Source organism: Anabrus simplex, chromosome 5 (assembly GCF_040414725.1).
Source record: "Anabrus simplex isolate iqAnaSimp1 chromosome 5, ASM4041472v1, whole genome shotgun sequence".
Classification (NCBI taxonomy): domain Eukaryota; kingdom Metazoa; phylum Arthropoda; class Insecta; order Orthoptera; family Tettigoniidae; genus Anabrus; species Anabrus simplex.
In genome coordinates, this window is record NC_090269.1 from 189,040,093 (window position 1) to 189,061,066 (window position 20,974).

The window sequence follows — 20,974 nt, forward strand, 5'->3', positions numbered from 1 at the left end:
TAATCACAAGAAAACTTTTAGCAGCCATGATGTCAACAACAGAACTTGTTGGTTTTTCAGACGTGATATATCATACGTCATCGATAAATACTCGATAGATACATGCATCAAATGAAAGATTGATGCTTCATCTACAGATATATCTTACTACATTTGTAATAGTCCAAGAAATATTCGCTCGATAGAAGCACAAATCAGAAGCTGCAGTGTACGTCACTCCGCAACAGAGAGCGTCTGGGAGCCTGTGTGCAGTGTAGGCACTCCACGTTGAGTGGTTAACAGCAAAATTAGGAAGAACTGAAGCAACAAATAGGCGTCCACATTGGAAAATGGAGGACCTTGTTGCTTCACGCTCCTTGCACATTAAATAGCGGGATAAAGTTTGATGTGATAATGAACTTTAAATTTTTAGAACTTCAGCATAGTTTCCAGAGCTCTGCTGTAAGGACTCTTCCTTTGAATTGCAGATGATATATATTTTTTCAAAACAAGATCTCTAAAATATAGAGTTGGAAATGTTTCTTTGTAGGTAAATTACTTTTATTAGAATATTTATTAATATAAAGTAAATATCTTTGCATTGTAATATAAAATTAAAATATTCTTTAATCATTTTAACATCTGTTTTCTTTTTCCAGATTCTTAAGCTCAAAGTCAGGCCGTATCTTCCTGCATACAGACATTCGAATGATAATCTTCCGCAAGTCTGATTTCGACACGGCAACAGCTCATGGTTTGGACATGTCATACGAACTGCGATCTTTCACCCATGGTCCAACCAATCCTAAATTCTCGCCCCGTAAATAGAGGCACAGTCATCAGGGTTTAGCAATATAGTACAAGTATTTTAAGAGAATAATCGTGCCACTATAGTACAATATCAGTGTTTGTGTACAAATATTGAAGGAATCCAAAAGTAACAGGATTGTAGAGAAGTCACAGTCACAGTTGCAGTGCACAGCTAAGCTAACCAAGCAAAGCTGCTTGGACTTATCGAACTAGACTCCACTTCACTCCACTTACTACCGTCCAACTGGCATTGACCAAGACTGCACCAAATTACATTGTGTTGTTCTTCCACACATCTTGCATATCAAGTTATGCTTATTTGAATTTATGGGTGAGATGTGAATGAATGTGATTTGTTTGGTGTTATGAAAAACTGAGTTCTGAAGTTATCTGAACCAGTTGAATTTTTTAAAATCCACAATCAAATTATTTATTGTCAAAATGATTTTTAATTTTTTTTTCAGTACCATACCTTTCTTTGTAACTTTCAATAAAAATAAATGTAAAAAGATAAAAGCAAAGTTAAGGCAATATGGTTGAACTGCAAAAGCAAAAATAGAAAGGGAAAGAAGCTTGATGGTTAAATTGAAATGTGCACAAGTGCAGTGCTAGAAGAGACACAAGATTAATGCATCACTTTGTCTTCATCAGCATGGTGTGTACCTACCTTATTTTTCAGAGCTTATCTATTCTGATTCTCTTTTCTTCCTCTCATACTGAAGAATATTTGTGCGTCATTCTATTCTGAGAGTAATATCCTGCTCTAAGTTAGAACACAGGCTTTCTGTGTTTACTGTTCGTGCTTTACCGATATCTTTTATTTCTAGGCTCTGCAATACCAAATGCTTCAGACATGGTAATGACATTAAGTAAGCACAATTATTTAACAGTTCACTGTAGTTTTGTCCTAATTTTGACAAATTGTATTTTCACATATTATGGACTATTACATTATAGTATAAATCTATAACTTATCATTAATTCTAAACTTTCACATGTATTTCATGATGCAGTTTATTTTGGAAGTTTTTTTTTTTTTTTTTTTTTTTCTGTTGGATCATGTTAAATCTGGTATTTTATCTCTTAACATACCTACTTTGGTTTGGTCTTTCAGAATATGTTACAGCTTTAAATGATTTGTGAATGATAGGGATTGTAATCAGAAGACATTACAGAAGTTCTTCCATAAAAATATGATGTGTAAATAACAGTTTGTCAACACCTGATATCCCTTGAATGTACCATAAAGGGAACAGGAATGGGCTTAAAATTATCTTCAGTTTCTTTTGATCCTAACCTCAGTTAATTCTGTCTTCCACATCAACTACAGGACAGCAATTGGTAATGTATGTCTAGATATGAAATTCCAACCATTATTGGCATTTAGTACAATCTACTTGAGGTTGATACAACCTATCTGGTCTTTAAATAACTGGAATTACTACAAGTGGACAGAAAAGACACTGTTAGAAGACAGCCATTAATTAAATTATTGGTCTACTTCTAAGCAACTTCCAGGATTGTTCTTTACTTCTGACCATTTGGAATCCATGCCCATACTTGCAGAAGAACAAGTGTGCTTTTCCAAGTAACTCTGGAGAACAGAGGAAAAATAAGACTCCTACTGCTAACATATAATTGACCTTCATCAAGAATTGTGTATTATGAACTAAAGTTGACCTGGCACAGACTCTCAAAGCCAAACAAAGAAACTGAAGAATTGAGAGGAACAGCTACAAATTAAGAGAACAAACTTAGATACACCATTGTTAATGGGTACCATCACATAACTAAATTAACTGCAATGTAATATCGTAATATTGGATACTTTTTTTAAAACCTTGCTAGTTTAAGTCTTCAGTATGGGACATTGGTTTCTACTACTGCTGAACTCTCGTCCGATATGTAGATTGTTACATTATCCATGTATGCTCAAGATGGCACTAGTTTAACCAGAAAGTAGAAATTTGGATTCTTCTGTACAGAAGTGAAATGTTCAATGTATTAACCTAATTAAAATTCTGGTTTCTTTCCTGAAGTGGCTTGTATGGTCCTAGTTTTGCCAGTGAAGTTATTGATGGCTGTGTTCTGTGTTGTGGCATGGTTTATTTTTAAATGTTGTAGTATTTTATGATGGTTCCTGAAATATTATCATTGCAATACTATGTCTGTGCTAACTACATGCTTTAAATCAAATTTTCAAAATACATGTATTATTTTATATGAATCTGAAGGGAAAGAGCTTTTTTACTCAAGGCTGCCAACAGCTTTTCTTGTTGCCATTACTTATTTTATTAACTTGGAGGTTATTTTATTTTGTTCATTTTCCCAGCGTATCGTTCATGTACCCGTGATGACTGACAGTTGAATATCCACTTTTAGTCGCACGTTAGTCATGGTTCTAAAATTGTTCTATAACTACCGAATTTTAATCGGGCAGCATAAATTTTTGTTAGAAAATTTTTTCAACAATTGACTTTCATTTGTGGTGGTTATTTTTAAAAAAATCATTTTGGTATTTAATGCAGATCTACAATTATTGTTAGAACATCAATCATTTTAAGAGAGTATCTGAATGAGGAAAATTGTGGTGGGTATTGTGAAATTTAGCTCAATCTTATAATGAATACAGTAATACACAATAAAGAAAATGTAAACATATTTATAATCAGGAAAATTAGAAAGGAGCATTATTCAAGTATAATTTGGAGAGGGGAGTTGCTGGAGACTATTCAATGTTAACATGTGAAAATCTTAAATCCTGCTGCAAAAACCTCTCTAAAAGTGATTACTGTATAATGAATGCTTCTCTGATTCAAGCTGATATTCCATGATATTAGAAATAGCTGTCCACTTAATTAAGCCTGTTCTTTTATAAGGAAACGTAGTTATATTCTTCTGTTAACATGCCTTTATAGTTCTAGATCTGTCTTAGGGCATTCTGTTGTTGTTCCTTTTAATCAGAATACTTTCAAGCTTGCATTTAAACATTAATCCAGCACCTAAAAGCTTAAACACCATATGAGATTCTTCTCCTTCAGCTTCATATTTTTTATTTTCCCTTTCATATTCCTCAGTTCTTAAATTATTTTTTTCAAATTTCATTACAGAACCACCACTTAAATGTGCATATAAACTTGCTGTATACTGTTACATTTTGTAAATATATTTTTTAGTTATAAAAGGTAAGATATGTATAGAACTAATTGTCAGTTCAGTTTAAATTCTAGTATGTTTGTTTTTGTGAAAACGTACAGCACTTACTTCGAATGGCTTCTGAATTTTTAATGAAATTGAGTGTGTGTGTATGTATATAGTAACTTTGGTGTAGTATAAGAAATATCATTGTCCTGTTCTATGCATCTTGAAACGAATTTGTAGCATGTTTTTCTATTAAATATTTAAAATGTAACATGTAGATGGTTAAACCTTATAGGTGTAATTTTATGGAATAGAGCTTCTCTTGAGGTAAGTAAAAATATAAAAATTCAGAGCCATTAAAAATACTAGACACAAAGAGGAGAGGGGAGTCTAAAAGAGGTGCACTATGCAGTTTGGACCGTACTATGCTAGTTCAAAGTTGTACCTATCGATAATAATGTTGTTGTTTTTACGTCCCACTAATTACTTTTGAAGGTTTTCGGAGACTCCGAGGTGCCAGAATTTTGTCCCACAAGAGTTCTTTTACGTGCCAGTAAATCTATAGACACTGCCTCAACTGTCTGAGCCACTCAGCTGTAGTGATTAGGTGCAAGAGAACATTCTTGAACCTTGACTTTTTCTTACCATATGATCTTGCATCATAAATTAGTCCAAATCTGCATGTGTAAAATTGATCTGCCATGTGTTACCTACCTAATGTCCAGTGAGACCATGTTAGATTCTCGACAGGGTTGAGGGAGTTTAATCGTAAACCTTTCATTCTCTTGACTCAGGGACCGGTTGTATGTGCTGCCCCTAATATTCCTGAAACTCTTACACCATACACAACATTGTCCTTTTCCACATTAACGTGCAGATTTTGGTGAGTCTGTCTTACAAGGGCTGTACTAGGCAGTAACGGTGATTGTGAATTAAAAGTAGGGGGGCAAAGAAATGTACCGAAAACAAAACGTACCCGGGCTTGTAGTATATAGCGCGGGGGTGCTGGGGGGTATACATGAAAACTGAAAATAGAAGTACAAAATGAAATTTTTAAAAATGTTTTGTGAGCAAATTTTGTCCCTTCTCTATTGTTATTTCATCTCGGTGTTTTCCAAATTCGTATGTTCCTCGTCGCCAGATGTTTCATTCCAGGCTTATGTCTGTCTTACACCTGCCATATGTTATCCAAACACGATATGTGAACCACTTAGTCTGGTGGTGGTTCAGTCAGCTTCCGCTTCGAACGCTAGCATTGTGCCACGTCCTGGTGGCCATCTGGTGGCGAATGAACGTACCATTTCCACTTCTATTATAACGTTCCAAAATTCAAAATGTCATTCTTTAAGAAGCCTTTCTCGTGGACGGTCAAGATTTCTTCTGAGGACGCAGAGCACAGTTTTCTGCGAAACGTTAAGAATTTCACCTTATCTTCTTCACACGGCATAAGCCTAAAAGCCTATACACTATCATGTCTATAAGTATGGGCCATGAAAGCAATTAACAATTAAATAGAAGTACGACAAGATTACACAATTAAAAATCATTTAGTATCTGACTATACACTAAGAAAGTAACAGCCACAAAAGACTGCCAGACTGACAAGTGTCCATGACCTTGCCAAAAAAATATACTGCTGCTACTCTTCCTCACAGCATATGCAAAGTCTCCACTATTTTCTGTGGCGCTATAGAAATCGGTTAGCTGCAACGAACGGCATCTTGTGCGTATTGCCGCTAATAATTTTGTTAATAATTAATGAAAATAAAGGAAAGAATTGGCTAATAAGGCAACAGGGTTTGTACAAATTGCTTTTTTTAAAATATAAATTTCTATAATTCCTTGTTTCAGTCAGCTAAAATGGAATAAAAATGTAATATTTTCCCCCACAAAGTGGGAGGGTGACTGCCCCCCCCCTCACCCCCCTTAATTGCTGCTACTGGTACTAGGCTAGCAATAGTCATGTGAACTGTATTAATAATACTATTAATATGATGTTAATTTTTTCTTTATATATTTTCAAAATGGTTTGTTAGAGAGCAGATAATAACACGGAAAAATGTGTAGAGGTCCTTTCATTTAATAATGGTACTGTCAAAATAATGGCTGTTTTGTGATTCAGATGTAGAATTATTTGAAGCATGAATAGTTGCATTTTTGTACCACTGACAGCTGGTAACTTCAGACATCCAATGAAAATAAATCTTAAGTATTAATCGTGCTGATGACCTACAGGTTAGGCCCCTGTAAACAAGCATAAAGTATTACGTTTTGTGGAGTGCTGGAATATGGAATAAAGTTTTAGGAACCTCATTGTAACATGCCTAGAATCTTGGATCTTTAGAGCAATTTTAGTGTAGATTAAAAGCATGGTCTTGTTCCTGATAGAATAGGGATAAACTATACATTAGTCAGTTTGCTGCTGCTATAAATACAAAGCGTTCTGCTCTTACGCAGGTCTTCACACATCTCTCCGTGCATTCCTATATTCAGCTGTTCTCTTGACAATGTCCAACTGATATCTTTTTAAGTCCTCTTCCACTCCTATAATTATACTAATCCTTGAAAGGCATACATCAGCAAACCTCTTTGCAGCCAGTGCCCAAGCCAGTTCCTTTTCTTTGTAGGTATGGTATTTAATTTTTTTTTTTTTTTCCCCTCCAATTATTTCCCTATCTACCTAGGGTGTACTTTCCATTCTTCTCCATAACCACCTGCTGTTATTAGAGCAAGGGATTTTCTAACCCTAAAAACAAAGACTATACTTCATGTAGACCTACCTGACTAACTACTGCAATTTCTTAAAGGAAAATTGCATGCACACCTTCCTACACAAACTTCTTGTCATGTTATACACAGAATGTGCTCTGCTGTTATTGCAGTATGCAGTAAATTGAAATAAATAGAATTCCTCAGCAAAACTGTCCTATCAAAGAAAATCTTCAAATTGGAGAAATATTAGGAAGTTCTCCAGAGAAATCTCTAAATTGTTTTGTACTGGAAGCAGATGTATAAAAACTCGGCATATAAAGCAATAAACTTAAGTGATGCAGGTGTCCAAAGTTCAAGAATTAGAACTGTGAAATGATGGAATTGATTTTTCTGTAATTAGATTTTGCAGAAAATTACTAATGGTATGTCAATCCATAATTTAAAATTTTCTTAAACAAGGTTATTTCACAGAATTAGAGGCATTGGAGCACATAAAATCCCTGATTAAAACACATTAGTTACACGGCGTGAAGTCAAATATGGCCTAAGGTGAGCTGCAGGAACAATATAGGGATATTCTGAGGGATATCACATTTAAATACTAAACGTTTTGAAGAGTTATTCAAGATTGTGCAGCTATGTTCATTATTTGGGATTTTTTTAAATGACCATAACAGATGTTATATGTGGGGAACTGTAAATGTTAGTCTGTATGAAAAAAAACTACATACTATACAGGAAATTTATGAAAATATTACAGAACCAGAGGTAGTTAGTTGCAAATGTATGCAAATTTAATTTAACTTTTCAAGAATGTATGCCTGCATATATCCACTACTCCGAAAAATTCCAATAACATTGGTTATTGCCCATTCTGACATTAAAATATTGTGTGAATGCTATTATTGATCAAAGTAGTGTGGGAGTTTGTTCATCGACAGAGCAACTATCCTAACCATGGCTTGGCTGCAGACGAAGGCTAAAAATAACCTGGTTGTGTCTGTTACTCTTCTAAGGACCACTGTAAATTAGGCCCCTTAAAACCAGAATTATTTTTAATTCCCCCTCCCTGCTGCCATTAGTCATCAGTTCACATTTTGAGCGTCAGCTTAAATCTCTATTGCTTACTGAATGTACCAATATTAACCGAGGTGCTCTCTCCTCTGTGTGTCTGGTTAAAGGGGACGAAAAGTACGAATGTCTTGTAGATATAAAGTATTTCGTAACTTTATAAATGATAATTATTTCAGTAACTTGCAGTGAACCAAACTCTTTGTTCAAATGGATAACTACAACACTCCTTGAAACAGTGTTACTTTTGTAGTCTTTCTTAACATAACGTAAATTACATGATTGATGGAGATCCCAATTTTTTATTATATTAAAATGTGAAAACAAATATATAAAAATATATATATCTATATATATAATAAATAATTATTAATGTTCATGAGAGAGATAACTTGAAGTTTATTTATTATGAAATATATTGTATTAATAAATGTAGTTTAAAATGATTTTATTAGACTTTAGATGGATATTTGAATTCTTCTTTATATTATACACAATAAAAATAGTGTGTTTTAACTATAATTTTTACTACTTCACTCCTATTTCACTTCCTCTCCCCAAAAGTTTGCAAAACATTTTTCTAGTAGTATTTAAGGGGAACAACCAGCAGTCTGTTTCAATCATTTTTGAGGGGGATCCAAATTCTTGTACTTTAATAGAACGGACAACCTATAAACTCTGTAAAAAACATTTTCAACAAAAGGGAGGAAAGATACTGTCATGGAAAACTTTTCTGCACACTTTCTAATATTTCTACTTAGTGATTGGCAATGCTCTCCCTCAAGACTCCCAGTAATTATGAGCATAAACTTGATACTATATCCTCAACAGTTATTGTGTAAACGTTCTCATATGGAAACGTGTGTGCTGAAAATGTGTCAAAAGCCTGGAAAAGAACTGCATGTTTACTGTGAGCCCTTTAATACCATTAACGAAAGTGTAAACAGTTCACGAGTTAGTTGAGGTGGACATCTTAGCTGAATAGCCGTGTATAATTTATTTATATCTGTAGGTAGGATGTACACATACCTCGCAAATGTTGTCAACAGGATAGCTTCTTGTGATGCAGACCAGGCCAGAGGTGTTTTCGCTGAAGATTCCCCTTCAGTGACTGATAAGCGTTTTTAAGGGCCGGATCATTCCAGAAGTATTTCTGCTGACGTATTTTACTTTTGAATAAACACAACGGACTGTGCTATGCAAATCTCTTGAAAATAATCCCACGTTCATGACTTATGTTGCGTCTCAGACATCGTCTTGAAGTTTTCATGTAAAATTAGACACAATTACACACTGCACAGTCATGTACCGAAGCAGTGCTGAATTTCGGCCAGAACGCGTCCAGTCATTCATTTAAAACTGTAGGTGCCCCGTAGTACTGTGTTAATCGGGTAAATGTACTGGGGAGTCCAGAAGCCTGCAGATGCTGCTTGGGTGCTACAGCCTCTTAAGATTCGTGTTAATAATAATAATAATAATAATAATAATAATAATAATAATAATAATAATAATAATAATAATAATAATAATAATAATGATTTTGTGAGTTATTCAAGATTGTGCAGTCATGTTCATTATTTGGGATTTTTTTAAATGACCATAACAGATGTTATATGTGGGGAACTGTAAATGTTAGTCTGTATGAAAAAAACTACATACTATACAGGAAATTTATGAAAATATTACATAGTTTATTGGTCATAGTAAGGTTGTGACCATGTTGTGGGGCAAGTGACAGATGTGTACTAGTTCAGTTTTAAATTAGAACACTTGCCGCTCCCTTCTCAGAAATGGTAGTGTTTTTTGGCATGTCAAAATATACAGGGTTTGGTCAACATTGCCGATCTGCAAGAGGAGATACAAGTTCTACTGCCTTAACCTGATCGCATGCCTGTGGAACTCGGTAACTTTATCGGGGCAGTAGTTAGACAGTTTTTGACACATTTTCCACTGCAATGACAGGTTGGTACGCCGCATCAACTGAGTAACCCACCCGCGACTTGCCTTGAATAAGTTTCCTGAAACATCATGGTATCTTGCATTTTCCCATGCTTTTAGTTGTAACATTTTGTGTGAAACACTGCAAACTGCTGTTCTGCATATCTCACCTGTTCCAGTAACTCAACACCCAGGTACATGCCCATGAAATGCCATTTGCTGCTTTCTCATTTGTTTGTCATGAACAGAAAACTTACGGCCTGCTGCTCTGTTATTTTCTTCCATGAATTTCACCACTTTTAGGTTAAGTGAAACCATGTAACTGTTAACTTTCCCCATGACAAGTATTTACTAACTAACAAGCTCCACAATTGGACCTTTTGGATTTGGAAAAAGGAATGAAGAGGGGGAGAAGTGGGTGGATGTGTGTGAGAAATGGGTTAAGTGTGGGCAATACATGGTTCACGAAGAGCAAAAATAGAAAGATTACAAAATGTGGGAGGGAAAACAAAAGGGCAAAGACAGTAACTGATTATTTCTTGGTGGAAAGAGTAAATCATAGACATTGTTAGATGTAACAGCGTTGCCAGAAGTAGCCTTTGAAGGGGACCAAATACACAGTTCAAAAAAATTAGGAGAACATGTTTTGTAACATCTGGTATGTGAATGTTAATTTGGTAGATGGGGTTCCAGTGGTCATAGAGCATACCTTGAGACCTTAGCTACTCAGGGTATGTCAAATCGAAGTTATACTCGGTCTGTAGGCATAGCCATGCATTAAATTGTCAGGGGACCCCTCAAAACAAAGTGAATACCGGTGCGTCCGTGTGTCATTGTGAGGTACACAGACTACTGCGGTCATCTGAGCACGATGTACCTAAACTAGCACATCCCATGAGACATCTTAACGAGGTTCAAGTCGCAAGAGTGACCACTTTGATCCAGGAAGGATGGACTTTCAGTAGTGTTGCTGTGGATCTCGATGTCTCTCCGTCAGTTATCACTACAGTGAGACAGGCCAGTTCACAAGGAGGGTTGGACAATGTCATAGACGTATGACAACCCCAGAGGATGATCGATATCTGACATCTGTTTGTTGCGGAGTCGTTCAGCAACTGCCGGAGAACTGCAACAAGACCTCAGGAGGGTCACTGGCGTCATGGTGTCTGACCAGACAGTAAGGAACAGATTACGAGAAATGACCTTATGACTCAGGCGCCCTGTTTGAGTGCCTCGTTTAACGCAGCAACATCGCGCAGTTCGCCTTCTGTTTGCCCGTACCCACGTCAACTGACATCTTCACCAATGGAGACCTGTGTTGTTCACAGACGAGTCCAGAATTCCCCTGACACAGCATGATGGACGTCGACGTGTATGGAGATGCCGTGGTAAGCAGTATATGCCAAATGTTGTCCAGGAAGGACGACCTATTCAGACGAGGTTCTGTGATGGTGTGGAGTGGCATCAGTATTGATGGCCGTACGGATCTTGTCGTCGTCCGTGGTAATCTTACTGCTGCGGGGTACATAGAGCAGATACTGTTACAGCATGTGTCGATTGCTGCATGCGGTGTTGTACCTGAATTCGTACTCATGCACGACAATGCCAGGGCTCGTAGTGCACATCACCAGAGCTGTCTTGCGAGAACTGAACATTCAAGAGACAGAATGGCCAGCAATGAGTCCAGACCTTAATCCTTTAGAGCATATGTAGGATAGGCTTGACAGAAGTGTTCGTGGGCGTCCTGTTCCACCAGACTCTCCAAGACCTCGAAAACGCTCTCGTTGAAGAATGGGACCTGATACCGCAATGTAACCTCCGTCAACTTATACGGAGCATGCCATGTAGGTGCTAAGCTGTGATAGATGCTCGTGGAGGATATACACCATACTGAAACACTCCAACTGTGATAAAAATCCACCCTGGAGGACTGTTATCACTTTGTTTTCATCCTTATTTGGACATTTCCATTTGTGTTCTGAAAATGAATGCAAATCCATCGATGTTCTTTTGTATACATCAACCGTAAAGAATAAAGGTTTAGTTGGTAATACACCTGGGTGTGGGGTATTGTTTTGTGGAGCATGGCATACATTCAAAAACATGTTCCCCTAATTTTTTGAACTGTGTAGTAGTGGTAGCAAAAACTAAAGTTTCTCCATGGTGGAATGAGAGGGTAAAGGGAGCAGTGAAGACAAGTAATGAAGAAAGAAATATCAGGAAATGAAAAGAAAAGTTGGGAAGGATTCGCATGAAATCGGAAGAGGAGGTGCCTAGTAGTAAAAGGATGCTATATGGACTTGCAAGAAGGAAGAGAGAAGAAAGTCTACACAAAGCAGGTGAAAGGGGGGAGAGGGGAAAGTAATGGTAACATAACCGGAGGAGTTGAGTTAAAGATGAAAGGATTACTTTTATGAACTCCTGAATGTGAGAAGTACCATACTGTAGACAAGATGACGGAGGTAGTCTGAGGACAGACAATCCGAGAGTGAAATCGCAATGAAAGAGGTCAAACGAATTAACGTAGGAAAACCAGCAAGAATGAATGAAATGTGTATGGAAATGATAAAAACAGCAAGACTCGTTGGTCTACAATGGCTGTATATGGTGTTTGGAAAGAAAAATTGTTACCAAACAACTGGAGTAAAGGAGTAATAATACCTATATTTAAGACTGGGTACAAGAAGATATGAGATAATTATCAAGGAATCACATGTATCACCGGTAGCAAAATTATGTCAAAGTGTGATAGAATAGAGAATGACCCCCTGTGGGTGGGGGCACAGACGAAGAATACACCCATAGTACCCCCTGCCTGTCGTTAGGGGTGACCAAAGGATGATCGAATTAGAACCATGAAACTACTTGTAATTAGTACCACCATGCAGGGAACACCATAGGTCACTTTTACTTGCGTGTAGTACCACTTTGTTGGGTACAAAATAGGTTTGTGATTAGAGTAGTAGTAGTAGTAGTAGTAGTAGTAGTAGTAGTAGTAGTAGTAGTAGTAGTAGTAACAGTGTGCTGTCGGCTTTTACAGTACCTGTGATTAGTACCACTATATATGTTACATCCAGAGACTAAATGGAATGCACCCACCAGATTTTGTACTCTTTGGTTTTGAGAATAGTTTTGTTTTGTACCAGAAATAACGATGTAAATAAAATTTTTAAGTTTGTGGAAAATAATAAGTTATCACCTGTGTGACTATCAGGCGAATTCCGTTTATCGGGTAGATTTTCGGGTTCGACGTAACATTAGTGGCGACCGTGACAGGACATGAACAAAGCAGTAATTTGAAATGGATAAGTTGACTAAATCGCGAAAACCAATACGTGCAGTGTTCACAAAAACATACGATGCGGTGATGGCGGAAACAGACACCAACAAGGTAAGATTGCATTTTACTAAACTAGAACGACTAGAAAATGAACTGAAGGATGCCGATGAGAAAATATTAGAAGGGCTTCTCGACGACAGTGACAAAGAACGACAAAATGAATGAATATCGTGATAAAGTAGATGAAGCTCGTCAGAGAATGGAGTGTGTTGTATTAACACAACGTACAAATGAAGGAAATCAAATATCGAGTGATTGTTTTGTAGGTTTCTCACAGAAAAAGCTCAAACTGCCAAAAATCGAACTTTGAAAATTTTCCGGAGAGGTTAGGGACTGGTTAGGGTTTTGGAGTCAGTTTTGTCGAATTCATAACGACTCAGGCATAGAAAAAGAAGATAAATTTCAATATTTGATCCAATGTACTGTTGAAGGAAGTAGAGCTAGGGAGGTGGTAACTAGTTTCCCTCCAACAGCTAAAAATTATGATAGCGCAGTTCAGTGTCTTAAAAGTAGATTTGGAAAAGAATTACTCGTAGGATTTTATGTTCGCAAACTACTTGGACTTGTGATTCAAAGTGTTTCTTCAACACAAAGACTAACTCTCCTAAAGCTATATGATTGCTTAGAATCCCACCTTCGATCCCTTGAATCTCTGGGCATGACTGCTGACAAGTACACAGCATTCTTGTTTCCGTTAGTTGAGTCATCTCTATCAGAGGACTTGCTGAGAATATGGCTTAGAAATTCTGTCCATCACCCTGTTAGTGACTCTACCGAGGATTTATACTGTGACAAACTCTCGCAACTGATTTTATTCCTCAAGAATGAAGTGGAAGGTGAACAGAGGGTAGCACTTGCCCAAGCAGGATTTAATACAGCAAATCAGAAGCCTACAAAGCAGAAAACTAGGTTAAACGAAGTGGAAAACATGGCCACTGCTAGTAGTCTGTTCACAGGAGACATTAACGATCTTGGAAATGTTTGTGTATTCTGCAGAAAATCTCATGAGAGCAAAGAGTGCTTCAGGGCGCAGAAGATGACTAGTGGAAAGAAATAATATTTTGATGAAAGCAGGGTATTGTTTTCAGTGCTTGAAACCTGGTCATGTTGCCAAGATCTGTAAGGGTAATGTACTGGGTCACTTTTGTGGAAAGAAACATGTTATTCTAATGTGCCCAACATTACCTTCAAATATTTCCAAGGAAAATGTGGAAGAAACACGAGACAAAAAGGAAGGTGCCAGTGCTACCTTGGGTAACCAAAACTGTAGTCAGGATGTTCTTCTGCAGACCTTGTTGGTGAAGATCACAGGAAGAAAAGGGGATCGGGTAGTAAGAGCACTCATAGTGGATCACAACGATCATACATATTAAAGAAACTGGTAGATACCATCGGACTGGAACTGTCAGGATCTGAAAACATGATTCATGCTCTGTTTGGAGGAACTGAATCAAGAGTATCTACATTTTAATTATCAACTACAGTTGAGCAGTTTAGATGGCAGGTACACATGTAAGATCCCTGTATTGGATCAACCGATTATTTATGGTACTGTCCCTAGAATCCAAAGTGGTCCTTGGATGAAAAAACTCGAAAAAAATAGATCTTTCTCTCTGATTCTGGAGAAGGGATGCCTGAAATTGAACTTCTTTTAGGAGCGGACACCTACGGAACACTTCTCACTGGAAGAACAAAAAACATGGAATATGGACCAGTGGCTGTTAAGACTTAACTTGGGTGGGTTGTTATGGGGAGGCTATCTCTGAACAGTCTCTCAGACTCATCCAGTATAGTGGTATCGTCGATGTTGACTTTAAACACTGCAATCACTGATTTATGGAAGTTGGACACCCTGGGAATTAGGGATCCTGCTGAGAAGAAAGAAATAGAAATGGCTACCTTGGATCATTTTAAGAAGACTGTCTCAATCGACGAGGAAGGCCGTTACGAAGTCCATCTACCGTGGAATGAGGTATCTGAGGAGCTCCGCAACAATTTGGAAATTGCTGAGAAGAGGTGCAGGACGACAACCAACAAACTGTTGAGTAGCAACAAGTATCAGGAATACAATGTTGTGTTTCTGGATTGGCTTCAAGAAGGGGTGATTGAAAAGGTACCCTTTCAAGACCTTCAGAATAAATGTCACTATTTACCTCACAGAGGTGTATTCAAAGAAAATTCAACCACACCGTTAAGACCCGTATTTGATGCTTCTTGCAGGGGGAAGGAAAGTCCATCTCTGAATGAGTGCCTGGAGAAAGGACCAAATCTGCTGGAACAAATTCCACCTATTCTGATCAGGTTTCGCCGTCGTGAAATTGGAGTAATTTCGGACATAAAAAGGGCCTTTCTGCAAATTTCTATTGCTCCTTCAGACAGAGATTTCTTGATTCCTATGGTGGGAGGATTCCTCCATGAAGAAATACAAGATATTCCGACATCGACGAGTTGTATTTGGGCTCAAGTGTAGTCCATTCTTGTTGGGTGCTGTTCTTGATCTCCATTTAGAAAACAGCCCTCCTGAACTGCAAGAAACAGCACAACTATTAAAAAGCTCATTCTATGTCGACAACTGCATAACATCCCTTGATTCAGAGGAGGATACGACCCAATTTGTTGAGAAATCTATGAAACTACTTACAAGAGCCAGATTTGAACTACGTGGCTGGGAATACACCTCAAGGGGAAAAGAGAATACGTTTGAGAAGATTTCTCCTGTTCTTGGTGGGACAAGGAAGATGATGTATTGTACTGTGATGTGAGGCCTCAAAATGAGACTGGATGTGTTACACGAAGAGAAATCTTGTCATCTGCTCAGAGGATTTTTGATCCCATTGGTTTTTCATGTCCTCTGACCTTATTCCCTAAACGTCTCATTCAGGATAGCTGGAATTCAAAGATGGAGTGGGATGATCCATTTGCCTGAGGATGTACAGAAGAAGTTTAGAAAATGGGAAGCTGAAGTTTGGCGACTTTCTGAAGTGAAAATACCGAGACATTTCGTAGTAAGCAGGTCTGAACAAACCTGGAGTTTACATACATTTTGTGATGCCAGTCGAAGTGCTTATGCTGCACCTGTCTTCATACAAAGCTGTGCCGGTACTGAAGAGATTGTTTCTGTTCAGCTGGTCATAGCAAAGACAAGAGTTTCACCACTGAAGGAAATTTCGATGCCGCGATTGGAACTCCTGGCATGCTGTATTGGTAGTCGACTAGCAAACTTGGTCAGAGAAAGTCTGAACTTGAACATCTCCGAGTTTTATTGGACGGACTCTTCAGCGGCATTGTATTGGATCAAGAGAGATGAGTCGTGGGGAGTATTTGTGAACAATCAAGTGAAGGAGATTAGATCTTTGATGAGACAAGAAGACTGGAGGCATGTTCCTGGGGAGCAGAATCCAGCTGACCTTCCATCTCGAGGCTGTTCCGTAGAAGTCCTGATAGACTCCAAATGGTGGGAGGGTCCCCACTGGTTGAAGTTGGCAGAAGGGGAATGGCAGACATCAGAAGTCAACGTGGATGATGACATCATCAAACAACAGAGAAGAAAAATATCTCCATCACTGACCAATTCCTCAGCGGAGAATGGAGATGCCTGGTACCTAAGAAGATTTTCCAAGTTTTTTCAAATTGTCAGGCTCATAGGATGGATACTGCGATTTGTTGAAAAATCATTGAAACATAGCAGTTGTGAAAGTGGGGGTGATCTCTCTGCTTCAGAACTAGCACAGGCGGAGAGAAGGCTCCTGCGTCTTGTCCAGACAGGGGTTCTGGAAGAAACTGAAAGACAACGACTGAACTCCCTTTGCACCTTTGTGGACCAAGATGGTCTTCTGAGGCTGAAGACTAAAATTGTTCAAAGAGAAGATGAGGAAGATTTTAGATATCCCATTCTTCTGCCTTCCAGTCACAAACTTGTGGAGATTCTAATCAGAGACTACCACATACAATATTGTCATGCAGGTGTTGAGGTGTTACTTAGAATATTAAGGGAAGAATACTGGATCTTAAGAGGTCGGAAGACAGTACGAAGGGTGATCACAAAATGTGTCAAATGTCGACGATTTGAGTCAAAGAAAATTGATGTAGATCCTGCTCCATTGCCAGAAGATAGAGTGAAAGATTCGTCAGTCTTCGAGGTCAGTGGCGTTGATCTTGCTGGGCCGCTGATTTTAAGGGGTGGAGAGAAAGCTTGGATTTTGTTGTTTACTTGTGCTGTGTATCGAGCTGTACATATTGATCTGGTGTTAAACCTTTCCACAGAGGCATTTCTTCAAGGACTTAGGCGATTTATTGCAAGGCGGGGATGACCCAGTTATATACAGTGACAATGGGACCAACTTCACAGGAGCTATGAATTCCTTTGACTCTTTGGACTGGCATAAGATAGAAGAGGAAACATCTTCAAGGAGGATCCAGTGGAAATTCATTCCACCCACGGCTGCTTGGTGGGGTGAATGGTGGGAGAGGATCATTCAAATGATCAAGAAGTTGTTGAAGAGGACATTGGGAAGAGCCTCTCTCACCTACGAAGAAGCTTTGACTGTCCTATGCGATGTGGAGTCTGTGGTAAATTCTAGGCCTTTGCACCTGTCTGAGGATCCAAGCGACTTAGTGCCACTGACTCCTGCAATGTTCCTGCAGGACAGCCGGTCGATTGGAGTCCCTGATCTGGATTGCCTTGACAAGACTGATCTCAGAAGACGGGCCAAGTACCTGCAGTGTTTGCGGGAGGAATTGAGGAAAAGGTTCTGTGATGATTACCTGAGCCTTTTAGTACATCTGCAAGTTAAAGAAAAGTGTCGAAGGATGCTAAAGATTGGTGACATTGTGTTAGTAGGCTCTGATCAAAGGAAAAGACTCGATTGGCCTTTGGGTAAAGTGATTGAGATGTTTCCTGGTAAAGATGGTAGCAAAAGAGTGGTTTGAGTGCAGACTGCTGGACGGGACATCATCAGGCCCATTCAACGTTTGTACCTACTGGAGATTACTTCATCACCTTACAAGTGGAAGATGATGGAGATAATGTGCAAGAAAGTGTTATTTCTGCTGTAAAAGATGAAGTGAAAACGAAAAGTGGACGTTTGGTGAAACTCCCTGCACGATATAGGACTTAAGTTTTGTGATAAGTTCTTGTCTTGTTAAACTGTGAAGGTGAAATGACTGTCAGATTATTTTATTGGTTCATTTTGGTTTTCTGTTACCAGGGGAATAAAGAAAACCAAAAGGTGGGAGGTATGTTACATCCAGAGACTAAATGGAATGCACCCATCAGATTTTGTACTCTTTGGTTTTGAGAACAGTTTTGTTTTGTGCCAGAAATAACGATGTAAATAAAAGTTTTAAGTTTGTGGAAAATAATAAAAGTCATCACCTGTGTGATTATCAGACGAATTCAGTTTATCGGGTAGATTTTTGGGTTCGACGTAACAATATGAGCGACACCATGGTTCTGGCTTGCCTATGATTAGAACCCACTACATGAGGAACACCACGGGATAGTAAAAGTCCCTGTGGTTAGTAAATTTATGTGAGGAATGCCATAGGTTTGCGTTGCCTGTAAATAAGACAGAGTTTGAGGGATGTTCCACCATTCAACACATTGTAAAATACATTAAATTATAAGAAGACCGGTTTCGACTCCCTTGGAGTCATCATCAGTTCCTGTTGAGAATTAATTCAGGGGGAATTTGATAACAATCATCATAATAAGAAAATTTAAAGGTGATAGCCTGGAAAATCATCAATGGGTTGCAAGACATTACTTTGGAATGCATACATGGCAAGCAGCACTTGAAATTAATATGTTCCTAGTTCTGGCCTAAACTGTCCTGTGTTCTTGGAACACGTAACACTGGAAACACATGCACTGTTGAACACGTGACACGGACACTTATAATGATATGAAATCTTGGCTCTCTAAGAGCGTTCCTGGACTTGACAGTTCTGTTTCTATTTTTAAAAACTGGATATAATACACACACCTTGAAACAAATGTACAAAGACATGGTTCTGGTCTAGACTGTCGCGCATTCATAGACACGGAAGTACTGGAATTTCTTGCACTGGTTAAAAACACCCTTACGATATAAGACACTTGCATCGATATGAAACAATTGGCATTTCAAGTCTGTTCCTGGGCTTGACAGTCTTGCCTCCAACTGATTAAACTAGTTAATAATTAATAATCGTATGGCCTCAGCTACCGTTTGCAGACATTTCGATTTGAAGCCATCTGGCTGTCTGCTCGTCAATTTCGACGTTCCGGTTTACTCTGTCTGCCATCTAGCAGACCTGGAGTAAACTAGTTGAAACATACATACATTAAATGTACAAAGACAAACCACTTGGCATCTAAAAGTTATTGGTTTGGTTTCAAAAAATTTGTCATGTGTTCGTGGAATTAGAATAGAACCGTTGGTCCTGCTACAATCTATTGGAAACAAATGCACTATCGTAGTTGAGAATATACACATTGATTGAAAGTTTATGTACAGATATGAAACACATGGCACTTAAACGTTCTTGGATATGAGTAAAAATGCTGTCGTGTGTCCGTGCAACTCGGCACAGACCTGTCAAGTGGTCTTGCCACACTCGACCACAATGTGAACAAACAAAAACAAAACTTGTTTACCATCATGACCACACAATCACAAGAAAATATGTTTGCTAATCAGCTGAAATTATACATTGGCTTGAGATGCTTAGTATTACAGAAAGGTCTTGGGTCTAATTTAGATTTATTACCGTGTGTTTGTGGAACACGGAACTTGATTGTCGGCTCTGATTTAAACAACCTGATATAAGACATAATTGAAATGAGAATATGTTTGACATTGAAAATATTTAGAACTTGGTGGTTTAGTTTATATGTTCCTGCAGTGTTTTAGGATATATGGATAAACTTATTAGTAGATTTAAGTTGGTAGAAGAGCTGGGGAACATCCTTCATTATGGATCACTTGCTGATGCAGTTGTAACCGTTATCGACTATTGTTGATGTAGAATGGTGATGGTATGGCCTTGGCTTATGAAAACGTGCATTGAAGCTGTCTGAGAAAAAACGAAGAATGAATGAGAAACTGTTGTATGTGTGTGTGTATGAGTTAAATTGAAATGGTATTAATATTACTTACTCGCTCTGTACCCGCTCATGCTGACCCGCTGCGTTTCAATCCAAAGTAATGTCTTGTAACACATCGATGATTTTCCAGGCTATCACCTTTAAATTTTCTTATTATGATGATTATCAGATTCCCCATGAATTAATTTTCAACAGGAACTGGTGATGACTCCAAGGGAGTCGAAACCGGTCTTCTTATAATTTGATGTATTTTACAATGTGTTGAATGGTGGAACATTCCTCAAACTCCGTCTTATCAGTTAAACAACACAGAAATGAAGATCATAACCTACGATTGCCTGTAAATGGTGCAGCAATGTGCGAAACACCATAGGTCTATGTTACATGTGCAAATTTCATTACCTGTGAGTAGTACCATAATATGTGGAATACCGCGAGTCTACGCTACCTTTGATTAGTACTGCAACATGACGAATACCATGGTTCTACTTTTCTAGCGATAAATACCATTATGAGGGGCTGATGACTTAGATTTTTGACCCCTTTAGACTACAAGCATTATCGATTCATTATTGTGCTATAGAAGCAGTCCCTTGGTCAGTAATACTATTGTTTTATGTCAGTTTCTGTGAATGTGAAGCATTGTGGGTCGGATCCACTGATTGTTTTAAATTCACATCCATCCATCCATCCATCCATCCATCCATCCATCCATCTGTCCGTCCGTCCATCTGTTTTTGGAAAGTAATGCAACAAAAAGAATTTGGAAAACAAATTATAGAATACGTGCAAGCAATACATAAAAATCATTGCAACATTGTCCAGGCACATGTGGGAAGGACAGAGCAGTTTTTGAATGAAATAGAACTACAAACTAGTGTACTGTCACTACTGGC

At 38.2% G+C, this 20,974-nt stretch overlaps 1 protein-coding gene across 2 annotated transcripts in view; it reads left to right on the forward strand.

The window, feature by feature from the left end:
* atos (atossa) overlaps window positions 1–8,223 on the forward strand; it is a 108,979-nt gene extending 100,756 nt beyond the window's left edge. For both annotated transcript variants that reach the window (XM_067147228.2, XM_067147227.2), the window contains exon 14: window positions 639–8,223. In XM_067147228.2, coding sequence (XP_067003329.2) covers window positions 639–807 — 169 coding nt within the window. In that variant the 3' untranslated portion in view covers window positions 808–8,223. The remainder of the gene's footprint in view (window positions 1–638) is intronic.
* Window positions 8,224–20,974: the final 12,751 nt, after the last annotated feature.